The 15,949-nt window shown below is 35.4% G+C and overlaps 1 protein-coding gene across 1 annotated transcript in view; it reads left to right on the top strand.

Moving 5' to 3' along the window:
• Positions 1 to 13,002, top strand: part of sorcs3a (sortilin related VPS10 domain containing receptor 3a) — a 296,209-nt gene extending 283,207 nt beyond the window's left edge. Inside the window, exons 24-27 of the mRNA XM_047151173.2 lie at positions 609 to 708; positions 2,285 to 2,390; positions 4,364 to 4,524; positions 5,997 to 13,002. Of these exons, the coding sequence (XP_047007129.1) occupies positions 609 to 708; positions 2,285 to 2,390; positions 4,364 to 4,524; positions 5,997 to 6,055 (426 nt within the window). The 3' untranslated portion in view covers positions 6,056 to 13,002. The remainder of the gene's footprint in view (positions 1 to 608; positions 709 to 2,284; positions 2,391 to 4,363; positions 4,525 to 5,996) is intronic.
• Positions 13,003 to 15,949: the final 2,947 nt, after the last annotated feature.

The following is a 15,949-nucleotide window of genomic DNA, read 5'->3' as shown; positions in this document are numbered from 1 at the left end:
CATCATGCCTTCATTTAAAGTTACATAATTTATACAATTAAAAGGCAAATTCACAGTATTTAATAGTGAAATTTAATAGTGAGTAATAGTTTTTTTCAAATGCTCAAAAAAATCAGGTGAAAGTAATCATTGCTATTTGGAAACAGTGTGCAGTACAGGGTTAATTACTGAAGTCCAGATAAGAATACAATTATTTCAGTATGCAAGAAAATTCAGTGGAACATTTATTCAGAACCATGTTTTGCCATGGTCAAAACATGGTTTGCCAAGGTTGGAGAGGAAGAACTTATGTGGCCTGCCCTGAGCCCTCAACCCCACTTAACACCTGTGGAATGAACTGGAACGCTGACTGCGCCTCCTCACCCAACCACACTAATGTTCTTGGCTGAATGAGCACAAATCCTCACAGGCACACTCCAAAATCTAATGGAAAACCTTCTTAGAAGAGTGGAGGTTAAAGCAGCAAAGGGGGACTAATCTGGAATGGGATGTTCAACAAGCAAATGTGGGTGTGATTAGGCAGGTGTCAGGTTATAGTGTAGGTGGCTGTGTCTGTGTTTGCAACAAACGTTTCTTTTTTTTAAATCAATGCCATGCTTCTTCCACAGATCTCAGAAATCCTCACCAATGCATTGAACCAGAATCTGGTGGAATTTGAGCTGAAACCAGGATCTGGAGTTATCGTTTACATCACACAGCTAACATTAGGTAAGACTGAGTTCTTATGATAGTCTTGTTATTAGACTTTATATCCATATGTTTCATCAAATGTCTGTACATGCTTTGGCTCATTGGCAACCCAGTACTTAGGGTTAGGGTTAGGGTTCTACTGTTTAATACGTATTTTGCTACCCATTACAGTAAACAGCAGGGAATATGAAATACATATTGAGATAAAAGTTACAGAATGCTGACACAAAATGGTCACCGCTATTTTCTCAAGCATTCACCCAATATATTCACAAATAATTATGTGTACAAATTAAGCAATTCAGCATTAATCATTTCAAGCTAAAAGGTTGAATTCTGGACAGATGTTGTCTAACCTACAATAAAAAAATTCAATGTAGACAATGAAAATGAGGTTAAATGTCTGTACTGTAGGGATATAGTCAAGACTATCATCAAGTCCAGGACCAGGACTAGTCAAGATCGAGTCAAGCCTGAGTCTTAACAGTGTTGACGCTAAGTCAAGATCAAGTCCAAATGCAAGCGAGACAGAGTCAAGACCAAGATCCAAAACAATCAATACTTTCAAGTCCAAGCTTTACTAGTTGCCACAGATGATTTTCTAGAAGTAATTACTTCATCAAACTTTGTACATGTGAAAAGAAATTGCATTGGACCAGAACCTAGTAGATGCAATATTTACTCAATATATTCACGAATAGTTATGTGTATTTTTACAAACACTTAATCAAGACCAAGACAATATTTAGTGAGACCAATACAAAATCGATACAAGTCCAAGTAAAAATGCTAATAAGTCAGAGACTTGGGTTTCTACACCCGTACTGTTCTGTAATTTTTATATTTAATATCCACATTTTTCCATTAGTCCCTTCTATATGACACCAACTTAGGATAAATACAGCATAATGTTTACCATAACTTCCTTACTAAAATCTCCTGTGATGTCATGTCGACCGGGTATACAAATTTAATGAGTGGTGTTTGCTGCACATTTGGCAGCACCTATAAAAATGTCCTGCAGTTAAAATGCACAGTGCCTTGCACTGACCACAGGATCACTAGTAACTACCTGACCTTAGCACTGTAGGACATATGGCTTTGTGCATTTACCATGACACACTGCCAATTTGAGTGGCCAGAACCACTGGATTTCCCCTTAATATTTCAGCCTTGAAAGGTCTAAAAAGCCTTCAAGCTGCTCTGAAAAAGGTCAGAGGCATCGTTGGGCTGTCTGTCAAAAGTCCAGCCAGCTGAAGAAAATATAGCAGAGTCTTAATGGCAGAGATTCATGGAGTGTCTCAGCGAAGAAACATTTCCGCTGGGATTTTGTGAAGTGGAGATGAGCGAGATACATCTATTTTCGACGGCAGCCATTGGGTCTTGGGGGTTGTGTCAATTTTATGGTTATTTCGCATAATAGTCATGTCATGTTGTTATAATTTTTAGAGACAGGGTTCAGCAACTTAGCAATGATTTGTGCCACATTACTGTTAGAGAACTATTAAGAGTTGACGTTGAGGTTCAAATATATTAATAGCTGAGCAAATGTTTCATCATAACATGTTCTCCATTCTCTTTTTCTTTCTTTCAGCTCCGCTGGTGGACTCAATCCCTAGACACAGCAGTTCTGCCATGCTGATGCTCCTCTCTGTGGTAATCTTGGGGTTAGCCATCTTCCTCATTTACAAATTCAAGAGGTATGACAACATGCATGTAGCCATGCTTAAATGCAGCTGTTATTCTTGAAAATACTATCACACATTTGAAGTCCTATAATGAATTTCTGTTTCCAGACTTTGCGATATCTCCTGTATAAAAACAGATTCACATTAGTTGTTAAGCGTCATTTACAGGTGATATTCTAAGACAACACTAACCAGTGAACATAAAATCTACAGCAAAAGACAAATATACAGTAAATCCATCAAGTTCTAAAGACTTTAAAAGGTTATGGTTTTGTGATGTAATACAGTAAATTACAAATTTGACATACTGCATGGGCAACGCATTCACACACAAGACTATTCTTCTTTCTACTCATTTATAAGGGTTTAAAAATGAATGTTAATAGAATAATCAAAGCAATTCATCAGGATAATAGTCGGAATAATTTAAGAAAACTAATAAGTGTAGGATGGAGGTGATTAGTATGCATGTAGCTAAAGCAACTAATCAAATTAGGTGCTGTTTTTCTTTAATATGCAGCAGTGATATTTTCAAAGTAATTCACAATTATGAATTGCATGGGTTGTATTTATTGAAATTTTACAAGCGCACTGCCTCTGTTGTTAACAATAAAGCTCTGGCAAATGTGGAAAGTGGACATGGTGAGAGATATAATACAGCAATTATTACATAGATGAGGCATGGCATTTTCATGGCATTTTTCAAGATTTCTCAGGATAAAATTTTGTCGTGAGAAAACAGCTTTTGGTTATGTCAAGTTCACGAAAATTAAGTTGTGATCACGAGAAAACAAAGGAAAAAAAATTTAATAATGCATGGCTGCTTAGGGCTTTCGTATGGCATGATGCTAAGTTTTCATCTAATATTATCAGAATGCAACCTATTGAAAGAATGCATTGATTTTTTTGTATTGTAGTTCATATAATTTTAATAACAATTAAAACTATATATGAATGAATATGCTCTAAATTGCATATTGCTTAATTCAGAAATCACTGGATTTCATCTTTCAGGGATGAAACACCAGATGGTCAGACCTTTTCATAATAGTTACTGTTACCCCAATAGTTACCCCAAAGTTGAATATTTCCCAGTCCACATTCCAATGTGTTTTATTCCTCTTATACCACAGCAATTTCCCAATGGCTATATGGCTACAAATATAAGAATGGCAATGCCTTTTTTTTTTTGCTGTTTGTGGTTACATTTAATGTTGTGGAACGTCCACAAAACAGGTTATGCCCTATTATCTCTTAAATTGTAATAGCTATAAACAATTTTCCCCCAGTAGCCTTTCTTTTGTTTTGTCTCTTGAAGTTAATGATAAATGTTACAGAGAGTTAAGTCCTCTGTCCCTATTTCAGAATACTTAAAGTTACAGCTTTACTTCTAGCTGTTGTAAAGCAATGACACCGGAGACCCCTTCCAAAAATCTCTTCATATAAAACTTAAGCACATTAATATAAACCTGTCATTTGCTTTGTATTTACTTTCCAAGCCATGCTGTTATAGAAAACATCTTCTGACCAATCAGAATTGAGAATTAAACAGGGCTGTGGTATAATGTTAAGATTATTTTAGAACATATCTTTCCTTTCTGCATAGAATATATATATATATATATATATATATATATATATATATATATATATATATATATATATATATATATATATATATATCTGAATAAATTCTTTTTGCACCGTTTTAATTGTCCCTTGCCTCTTTTGTATCCTCTGAGCAGCTTTTGAATCTTTTTAATTGTAATTCTCAGCTCGCCAGTAGCCACCCTTCTCCCTGACATACATATGTCCTATAACTCTAATTTAAAAACAAAAACAAAAAAAACCTCTAAAACAATGCTGATAGATTGCAAAAGCAGATATACAATTTCCCTTTTTCATGATCACATGGTTGCTACGTTGTAATATGATCTGGAAAGTGGTGATAATGTAACACTTACAAACAGTCCTTATTTTTTCAGAAAAATTCCCTGGATAAATATATACGCTGAGGTGAACCAAGAGAAAGAGCAGGAGATGATCGGCACAGTGGGTCAGAATGACACGACACCCAAAATTAAGCTAAGCGAGTTCTCCAGCCCCAAAGAGCTTATGGAGAAGGATTTGGAAGTCCGTGTTAAACGTGAGTGAATAGTTTTCATATATGAATACATTTTTTACTATAACAAACCTTAAAACCTGTGAACATATCTAATGGGATCTTTAATGTAAATGTCAGCTCAGCTGACAATTTTAAACACAAAATCTTTCAAGATTTAAAGGTCATTTATTATAAGTAATTAAGAGGAACATCTTTAGATTAAGATGATGATTAGGGTGAACTCAGTAGGCCCTGGTGGACTAATTTCCAATGTGGCTCCATTTCTGTTATCATGTAATTGTTTAATGACTGCAAATTTGGTTTTAATCGCCTCTAATGAGCAATAAGTACAGGGGAATCGCAATGATGCAAAAATGGAAATGATTAAAATACAAATTGCAATCTCATATAAATATGGAGATCTGATAGATAAGATTTTTACACAAATGATACACAATTATCCAAATTATAAAACGTGTATGCAGTCCTTCACGCTTAGGGGAAAAAAGGTACTTCAAAAGCTTCTACGGTGAGTTAAAGGATCTTTTATCCAGGACATATTAAGAATTCCTCCAGAACTTCTAGGGTTCAAGATTTCCACTTGAAATTATGTGTATTACCATTATGCATAATGGAGAAATGGCTTGTAAATTGGGAGGAAGATGGGTAACCTTTAAAGCTAGTCACCATTTAAATTTGTATCCTTGTATAAGTATTCACCCCTTTAAACCTTTCCATATATTGTATTACAATCTGGAACTGAAATGGACATTATTGGGTTTTCTTACCATTTCATTTAGAAAATATAGCTAGAATGTGAACAATTGTGCCACAGTTGTGCCATATTCTTTACATTGTTTAAATAATGTATGTAATGGTTCTTTGGTGGATGTTTAAAATCGTGGATATTTTTAGAAACAAATCCTGAATTATACTTTTGTAGAACTTGTTCCAGACTACATCTGATAGCTCCTTGGTCTTTATGATGATGATATTTTAGGCATATTCACTAACAAACCGTATCCTTTTTGTGACAGATGTAATTCCACATACAGTAGCTAGACTCAGTTCAACTAATTATTGACTTTTAATGGCACTTGCTTTCACCAGAACTAGTTTTGGGTTTAATTTTCCACCCCCACCCCCCAACCCCCCAATCAATATTATTGATGACATATAGCTTCCTGACAGGCTGGGGTATGCGAAGAAAACAGTTTTAATGTGCTCTACTGTATATGTGACCAATAATGACTCATTATCATGATTATAAGCTCAATTAAACATTTAAACATTACAAAATGTTCAAGAGGGTAAGTACTGCGCAAGCTGCTGTAGCTATACTCTTTCTTTTCTTGAAACAACTAAAACTGGAAGTATTTCACAGTATATGGTTTGTAAAATTATAGCTAGCCCTAAGATACTTTGCTAAGTGATGTGTGTTTTTTGTCTTGGAGCTGTAAAGTTTCTTCTCATTTAACATAATTGTGTCCTTGCATTCCCCCTCCCATGACCAGGTGGAATGATCAATGCCTGTGAAAGCACAAGAGAGATTCCCAACTGTACAAGTGTCTGAATGAAACAAGACAAGTTGGATGTGCAGTGTAATCAAGTGTACAGAAGTGTTGCCATTTTGAAAGTTCTCTATGTTATCCTTCATTTTGTAATTTGAGAAACAGTCATTGTTAATAGTTTTCTAAGGACCTCGTTTATACAGATTTGCATGGACGTCTTGTTTGATAAGATCTATGCGGAAAATCTAAACACTTAATGAGACCTTTTTAATGATGATTAAAACATTGCTTGTTTGGAGAGGAAATGAGGTGCTGATATAAGCTGAGAGGAAACTAGTCTTTTGTCCTTATCTAAAAAAAAATCTGGAACTTTGCAATGTATTGATGGCAAAATACGCATTTCATTGGAGTTTCATTTGATTAATGACATCTGTTTTAGAATCAGAATTTATAAAATATAGCTATAACATGAATAACGGTTTTTCCATAATTTCTGTTACAGAATTAACTGTTTATTGTTTCAAACATTGGTCATTTTATAGAAGGCAAATCCAGTTGAAAAATGTTTAGTTAGCAGGGAAATGATGACAAGTCCAGAACATGCATCTGTTTAGTCTAGTGCACGGGAGTAGTTTGGCTGCAACTTAAATTGATCATAAAACTTAATTAGTTTAAGTGAGCATTTGACTAATGAGGTCTTTTTCAAAGATTTTTTTTGTGATCAATTTTTCTTAGTTTCCAGCAGTCATCCATGTTTTGTAATTTTGCTAATTTTTCACAACACAAATGACAGCAACACAACACCAAATGAAAAAGACCAACATCCATATAGGCAGGATTTGTTAATGAAAACATTAACAAGTCGTTAAGAGATAATGCAATTAAAATCAACATGTTTAGAATGTTAAATAATGCCACAAGAATCTTTGATGCTTTGATGAAGTTAATAAAAAAAAAATTCTTGCTGCATCAGAAATTAATGTAGTTAGTCAGTTAGAGATCTTTATAAGAAGAGAGAGACAGAAGCAATGCATCACTGGAAAGTAAAAAGCTGAACATTTTTTAAATTTATTTATCTATTTATTTATTTATTTATTTATTTATTTATTTCATTTTACCCCATTCTCTCCTACCACAGTGATGTAGGGAATGTTTTTTATTGTACCATTCTGGACTTTTATTTATTTATTTATTTTGTAACTTCTTTCAAGAAAATATATGAACTTGTCTTAATGCACAGTCATATAATTTTGTTTTGCTTTAGGAAATAAATGCTTAAAGGCAATCAGTACTGTACCAGTTTTACTGGACCAAGGTACTAAGAATTAGTAGAAAATATCACAGGCTAATTCCAGCACCATGGAGGTGACATTTGCACTCACATTGGCTAACAAAGTCAACAAAAAAAAACAAAATGGCTTAGGATAATTTAATCAGTTTGCATATATTGTCATTTATCATCATTAGAACAATGCAGACAACTCTTAAAGCATCATGTATCGATTTACATGTTTCGAACACATAGTAATTTATCACCATTATGGATGTGACATCAAACAGACGCACTTTTGTGGTAGATTACACATTTTCTATAGACTCTGAATTCTAAATACCATTGCAGGTCTATATGTATAAACATATAGACTGTTATATAAACAAAAAACTGAAGATTTGAAAATATTTCTTGGTCTGGGAATATTACATATATTTGATGCAAATACAATGCAATTTTGTCCATAATTTGATCAGAGAATTGGTAAGGTTGATATTTGTGTGGAATTGCCCAGTGATAAGTTCAATCTTATAATCATTTAAAAATATTTTTATAATGAGAAATACATCATAGTTTGGACTGTACTCAAGAACTATATAAATAAATGGGGAAAAGCTTCCTAGTTTACCCTTTTCCACGACAGAGGAAAGTTTTAGAGGTGGACTAGCTGCAAAATTCTTTCTACTTTGGAAATAGGAATTAGCTAGTAATAAGAAATACTTTGCATGTTAAAAACCATCTAATGAGATGTGACATTATCTGAGTGCTACTTAGTCGCACCTTAGATTTAGTTGGGAATAAATGTCTTTTTAAGAATATTTTATTATTTTTTAATCAAAATTAACCATTAGCATCTATGGAAATACATATATAGTTTTGAATAAATAATGATTTTGTGGCAATTTAAAACCAGATCAACAATAAAAATTCACATTGCACAAACGTACAAACAAACAAACAAACAAACAAACAAACAAAACACTTGGATACATCACTAACAGAATGCTAGGAGCAAGACTTCTTTAGACTTCTTTATAGGGAGTATGCTGATTGGGAATAGGTGTTGGTGATTAGTAGTTTTGGGGGAACTAGAACGAGGTAACTGATCATGTGACAGGTCATGTGGCTGGGTTTGTAATTTGTTGCTTGGTTGAGGATTCTGGTAAAAGGCCTTATTTAATTGCAGCCTTAATTAATCATTCACACACATATGTATAGCAATATACTGCTGTATGTACTATACAGTATATAGTCAAAGTTGTGTAGATTAATAATATGAATATTTGAGTGCATACTTAATTGGATGTAATGCCAAAACAGTGATTGCTGCCAAATTTAACATGCTTTAAATCTTTATTAAACAAAATAACAGTGGACAAACTGTAAGAATCTCGTGCAAAGGCAGCAGTAATGGAGGTTTAGTTCATGTTATTCATCCTTAACACTTCTGTGTTTAGTATAATGACTAAATGTTCATTTTAATTTTATTGTCATCTTGTCTGGATTTTTTTTTTAGTAAGATATTAAGTGAACGCCTTACAAAACCAATGCCTTATTGCCATTTTACGTGTTTTGCCATCAAAACATGTCCACATCAAAACATAACTTAATTCCTACACCTTGACGCAAAGGCTATTGTATAAAGACATATGATAAAGTATTTCTATCAAAATGATAATGAGTTCTATTGTTGTTTGTTTTATATCAAATATCATGTCATGTCTCCCAGGGAACAGCTTTGAACTGTATCATAGTCTCAGTAGAGCTTCAGATTCTCATTTCTCTGTATATACAGCACACATGCTGTCACATTCACATGCTCCTATTGTAAATATAGTGGCAAAGACAAAACTGTGAACCTTAACACAGTAAAAAAAAAAAAAAAAAAAAAAAAAAAAAAAAGTGTGTTGAGTTTACTTTTTATGGAATCATTGATTGTTTTGACAGTGTCCTTGACATGTGCATGTTATTTACAAGGACATTATTTACAGTATGTGTTGTAGATAATAAGCAAGCATTGTAAATAGTTCTTTTTTAGTCATCGATGTTGGCATTCAGTTTTGTTTTGTTTGGAATTTTATTATTATTATTATTATTTTTTTTTTTTTTACATATTACATATCTGGTCTTATATATCCTGGTCTTTCCTTGTTGCTCATCCCTTTCACATAGAAATAAATTCTGTTTAGAAGAAGCTATTTGGGCATTTAAAAATGTAAAATAACAGCAGTAAATTACTAATTTACACAAATAAGGAAATACTTGATCAAGGAAGTTTCTATATATTGCTAAACATTCTGGACTATCACTTCTGCTACTGCTACTGATCTAGTTTATATGGTTTAATGCAATGTATCTAAATTTCTATGTGAAAGAGGTAATGTTAAGTATCATTTACAGATATATTTACACTGATATAAAATTTTACAAAGTTATACAAATAATTGAATGCTCCAATACGTCTTTAAGTAGTCATCACCTAAAAGCCAATTGTTTGCCCTTTGAAACATCATTTACAGTATATGGCTTATTACACATTTATTTTACTGAGTTTCTGTACCTCTTCATCATAAGGTCAAGGTAGAAGTTGCCCATCCACGCTAATGTGAAAAACATAAATGGTCTCTCATCTAGAAGTCTGTTTATGGAGTCCAAATTATAATTTTCTATGCGAGTTGGTCAGAGTTCACACTGCACATAATTAAACTAACCAAAACATCAAAATGGGATATCCTTGTAAAACTTCTTTCCCCATTGGTCAGGGATACAGTAAGAGAAAATTACAAGCATTTCTTTCTTTTTTTCCCCCCATTTAGTAGTTAAAACAATAACACTTCTGAAGTACTCCAGCCCTCTTATTTGCACCTCTCATTACTAATAACTTGCACTTGCCAAAGTTGACCATTTTTAGAATTCATTTATAGTTACATTCAATATGGTGGAATGTCCCTGAAACAGGTTAGTCCCAGTTATCACTTACATTATAGCCACTATAAACAGTCATTCACATTCACTCATTCCATTTTTCTCTCTCCTGAAGTTAATAAGCTTGTCATGTTACATTGAAACCAAAAACCACAAAGCCCTATGTCCTGAACACTGTCCTGAACTTAACTTACCTGAAAGTTACATAGTTACATAGCTAACACTGGAGACTCCTTACATAAATGATAAATAATTGTCTCTTACAAAAAAAAAAAGAAAAAGAAAATGAAGTGCGGGAATAAATGCATTCATGTAAACCTACGATTTGTCTTGCAGCCTGAACTACACTTTCTAACCAATCAGAATCGAGAATCAAACAGCGCTGTGATATAATGTATGTTAAGATTAAAAAAAAAAAAAAAAGATGAATATAACTCAAAATACACAGCATGATACACACTGTTTATTAGCCTTCAAATCCGGGTTGACTCATCCTCATTGCAATTCAATTGCACAGGGTTTTCTTGGAATCTGACTGAGTCCACCTCTCACAGATGATCTTAGATGGGTTATTTTGGTTCAACTCTAGTGGTCACACCGTTCAATCACAATAGGAATTAGATTGAACAGACAAAATACTATATGCAGTCACTGCTCACTTTAAAGGAACAGCTGCACACCTGCTCATTCATGCACTTATTTATGTGTTTGTTTATTCAAGTTTGACATTTTGTGTGTTCTGTGATACTTTTCTGCTCAGCACAGTTGTAAAGAGTAGTTATTTAAGTTACTGTAGCCTTCCTGTCACCTTTACCCAGTCTTGCTTATCTTCTCTGAGGTAATGTTATTGTTCTCATCAGCAAGACATTTCCACCCACAGAACTGCCATTCACTAGATTCGGCAGAGCACATTTTCCCCCAAATTCTGATGTTTGATGAATGCTAATTGAAGATCTTGACCTGTATCTGCATGTGTATACACTGCACTGTTGCTGCATGACTGGTTAATTGCATGTATGAGCAGTTGTACAAGTGTTGTTAATAAAGTGGTCGATAATATGAAAATACCCTAAGATGTAATGACAAATCAGTTTCTAGATAACCGTACAAACACAACTATCACAACAATTCATCTTAGTCATGAAACAACTATCCTACTGAGAGGGTTTTATCTTTTGTGAGGATTTTATCTCTGGAAAGCCCAGGAGACATTATTTATTGATAAACCATTATAAATCATAGTGTATTCCAACATTAATCTAATCAAACAAAATGAGAGAACTGCTGATTCAGCATGATAATTACTAGTAACTAGGCTCATTTACAGTATCCTTTTTTCTATTCTACTACAATGTACTTTCTTTTTTAATGGTGCAAGCATCATGTAAACAGATTATAAATTGGCCTGCATTCTATTAAAATTATCACAAACTCCCCCTGCAATTTTCTATTTTCTGCCAAAAATTACCTCATTGCCTAGAGTACATGCATGAGCAGCGATCCATGCATGCTGAAGCCAGCATGTAATTAGAGACTCAGACCATGTGGAAAAATTAGGGGTGGGGTTAACACAAATTTGAACATCATCATCATTGCTTGTTGGAATTTGTACAGATTACACATTTTTCATGATATCTGGTTGAACATAAGTAGGGTCTCATAATTGCAAATCTTTAAGTATTCACCTATTATGAAGATATCCTACTTTAGGTTCACACTAGCAAGCGACAAGTCGCTCATGTCACTTGAGGTTTGTCTCCACTGTTGTTGCTTGTGGATGAGAAACAACAGTAGCCAAAATGTATGTAAGCCTATAGTTAACTAGTTAAATCCAAACTAAATAATGCACTAATTGTTTCACACTAGACTTCATACTAAATGTGTTGGCAAACTAAATATACTAGCTACATACTTTCATCAGAGACACCAATGATCACTGCTACTTCCTTGCAAGCTTTATTTTACTTCATAATACACATTTATTTACATTTAATGAATATTCTTCAGATATGACAAGGGAGATAATTCTGGGTAGGAACTAAAGTTATGGGTGGAACTGAAGAAACATTGGACCACACACGCTGTAGGTTTTGTCTGAGGAATTAAGCGCAATAGTTAATATGCCTAGAATTGGGAAATTCTTTATTCACATGCTTAAATTGCATTTACATGTCATGTACGTACATAGAAATTAGTGAATGACTGGGACTTACTGGTGTGAACCGACTTTACATCAGCAAATTTAAGGATCCCACTATTACAAAAAGTTACTAGTGGGTATGATGAACAGTCACAGTTTTATTTATTTATTTATTTTTGCAATTTCAACAAAATTCTTCTTATTGTTTAGACTTTTAAATGTTCACCTTGTTCTTTATCCTTTCTGTGACACTAAGACCTGCTACCGTAAATATAGACATGCTATATGAATTATGGTGCAAGGGATATTTCAAAGGTAAAACAGTAAAAAGAGGATTTCTTTCAATGCAGTAACCTACAGTAAAGACCTTGAAGAGTTCATGTGTGGCAGCAGTGCTCTGTATTTTTTTTTAACCCAATTTTTACTTTCAGACGTCTACTCTGCATAAGCTGATACAATATGAATGATCTTCTGGAAAGCTTGCCAGCATCTGTCACAGTCTTTTACATCAGAATGTTCAGTGTTCAGGCTAAGAGTGTAGTAGTGATAACATTGATCCCTGCAAGGTTTATTGGTTTTGTAATAATGTGTACCAAATAACTCACACTCACTTGTTATTTTTTATCTTGTTCCCCTTCAAAGGGAATTCAGCATTGTGTGAGCTTCACTTTGTGGGAAGAGCCCTCATGTGTGACCGGTATTTGAAGTCTGTATGAAATCACACCTATTTATAGGCCTGCCGTGGTCAGGTGATGTGGCAATTTCGCGCTTCGCATGACTATAAAATGGCACCTGTGAACTACGTCATCAGCCTTATTATTTTCAGTGTAAGACTGCATTTTGGTATAAAAAGAGTCCTCATATCCTCTCTCTCTCTCTCTCTCTCTCTCTCTCTCATATATATATATTATATCTCCCTTTACTTTTAGAAAAAAAAAGTATGAGTCAGAGAGAATTCAGGAAGTGTGTTAAACCGTGCTCCCGTTTCATTACAGGGACAGACGGACACGCTTTCTTGAGGCGGCTGACTGCGTGCATCGTAAATGCTTTACAATCAGGCAGCTCCGCTCGCAGCTCACTCTGTTCTAGTCCGAATGGAGTTAGGTTTCAGAGCCTCGTTGATCTCGGCCAGCCGCTGCCAAGATCTTACAAGGACATTTGTAGGGGTTGTCTCCTTCTGCAATCAGGGTCTACATGGCCACCATTTCTGCCAGCCATGCCCCTATTGATGGAGCCTCTGTGGGACAACATCCTCTAACATTGAGGTTTATGCATGGTGTCAGGTGGCTGAGGCCCATCTTCAGACCATGCATACCTACTGGGACCTTTCTGTGGTCCTGGAAGGTCTGTCAGGTGGTCAGTGGTATTTGAGCCCTTAGAGTCAGCCTCAGAGAAGCTTCTGACTCTAAATGTAGCTCTTTTGCTGGCACTGACATCTCTCAAGCAAGTAGGAGATCTACAAGCTGTCTCTTTTGCCCCTTCCTGCCTTGACTTTGCCTCTGGATTAGCCAAGGCCTTCCTATATCCTAGGCCGGATTATATTTCCAAATACGTCTGCTTCCCAGCTGGTAGTGTTGCAGGCTTTCTGCCCTCCTCCGTTACTTACGCTGGAACAAGAGAAATTGCACCTTCTGTTTCCAGTAAGGGCTCTCTGTACTTACGTCCACCACTCTGGCCAGTGGCGAAAGTGGGAACAATTGTTGGTTTGCTTTGGCGGCAACAGTAGAGGTGATGCTGTGTCGAAGCAACACATCTCTAATCTCTAATTGGATAGGGGAAGCAATCTCTATCGCTTACGAGGCATGCAGTCTCACTATGCCTCTGGGCATAAGGGCTCATTTCACTAGGGGGGTCACCTCCCCTAAGGCTTTATCCAAAAGGGTACCCTTACATGATGTGTGTGCTATGGCAGGGTGGTCTACGCCGCACACATTCATTCTATATTACAGTTTGGACATGCATGCCACCCTCGGGCTCGGATCTTTTTGAACACGCCATACCCTCAGTATGCCTGAGTGGGTATTCTCGTTCCCACAGCATGAAGCTCACTCAATGTTGAGTTCCATTTGAAAGGGAACGTCTGAGTTATGCATGTATCCCTGTTTCCTGAGGAGGGAACGAGACGTTGAGTGGCTTTGTCATACTGAGTCATGCCTGTGAATTGCGTCTTCACCAGATAATAGGGGCTGATGACATGGTTCACATGTTCCCGTTTTATAGTCATGGGACGCCCAAAATTGACATGTCACCTGACCATGGCAGGCCTATAAATAGGCATGAGTTCACACAGACTTCAGATACCGGTCACACGCGAGGACCCGTCCCACAGCATGAAGCTCACGCAACATCTTGTTCCCTTCTCAGGGAACAGGGTTACATGTGTAACCCAGATGTTTTCTCCTTATGTTCATTTTTGCTGTTATCTGATGTAATTGGCTCCACTTCAGCGGAGATTATTTCTTGGTACAGAGCAACATTTAACAACAACAACAAAAAAAGGAAATATAAGAAGGCAGAGGAGCAAATAAGCTCCGGGTCAGTGTTGTTTATTGTAACTCGTTTCAACTGGCAACTGCATGGCTCATGATTATTGCTCAATACCATCTTTAGTTCAGCATTTCTATAAGAAATAACTGTCATTTTGAAATTGTTTCAAATAAATGTATTTTTGTACATCAGCTAATGAGATTGTGATTGCAAATTGTCAATTTTGTGTGCATCAAAAAACATATGCAGTCCAACTGACAGCCAATTGTTATTGTTGTGTATAATTTTCATACAGCACAATAGTGTAGACTGCAGTTAGTTCTGATTTGTACTTGCTGCCTCACTTCAGATTTTTATTGCAGGAAAGCTTATTTAGAACAACACTTGTTGCTGATATAATAATTAAGTAATATTTTAAATGTTTCCATTAAAATCACTACAGCTGATGATTGGCCACCTCCCACTGCCACTGTAAGAATTATAAGAAATTGATCAAAAATAATCTGTATATTATATGTATGTTCTAGTTTCAATTTGTGTCATCCTTATTAATAAGTGTTTACAAGGCAGGGGAAAAAAGACTTTATGTACAACACATGAAATGCTTGAAAATCCATTTTCTTCTGCTATCAAAATGCTATATTAGTAAAGAAATTTAGAAAACACTTGAACATTAAGGGTTTTATTCCCATTGAAATAAACTATTTGACTAGTACCATTTTAAAATTTATCAATGAATGAAATCATACCTTTTATCCATGTGTAATAGCATTTAATGTTGTGAAGTAATACCTAAAACAAACAGTAAGCAAAAATAAGTATACCGATCAGCCATAACAGTAAAACCACCTGCCTAATATTGTTTAGCTCCCCCTTGTGCCACCAAAACAGCTTTGAGCCATCAAGTCATGGACTCCACAAGACCTCTGAAGTTGTGCTGTGGTTTTTGGCATCAAGACTTAGCATTAGATTCTTTAAGTCCTGTAAGTTGTGAGGTGGGGCCTCCATGGATTGGACTTGTTTGTCCAGCACATCCCACAGATGCCCGATTGGATTGAGATCTTTGCACCTTTCACCCTTGTCATGTTCCTCAAACCATTCCGGAACAATGTTTGCAGTGTGGCAGGGCGC

The sequence above is a fragment of the Ictalurus punctatus genome, chromosome 26 (assembly GCF_001660625.3).
Source record: "Ictalurus punctatus breed USDA103 chromosome 26, Coco_2.0, whole genome shotgun sequence".
NCBI lineage: Eukaryota > Metazoa > Chordata > Actinopteri > Siluriformes > Ictaluridae > Ictalurus > Ictalurus punctatus.
This window is presented reverse-complemented; position numbering and strand designations above follow the sequence as displayed.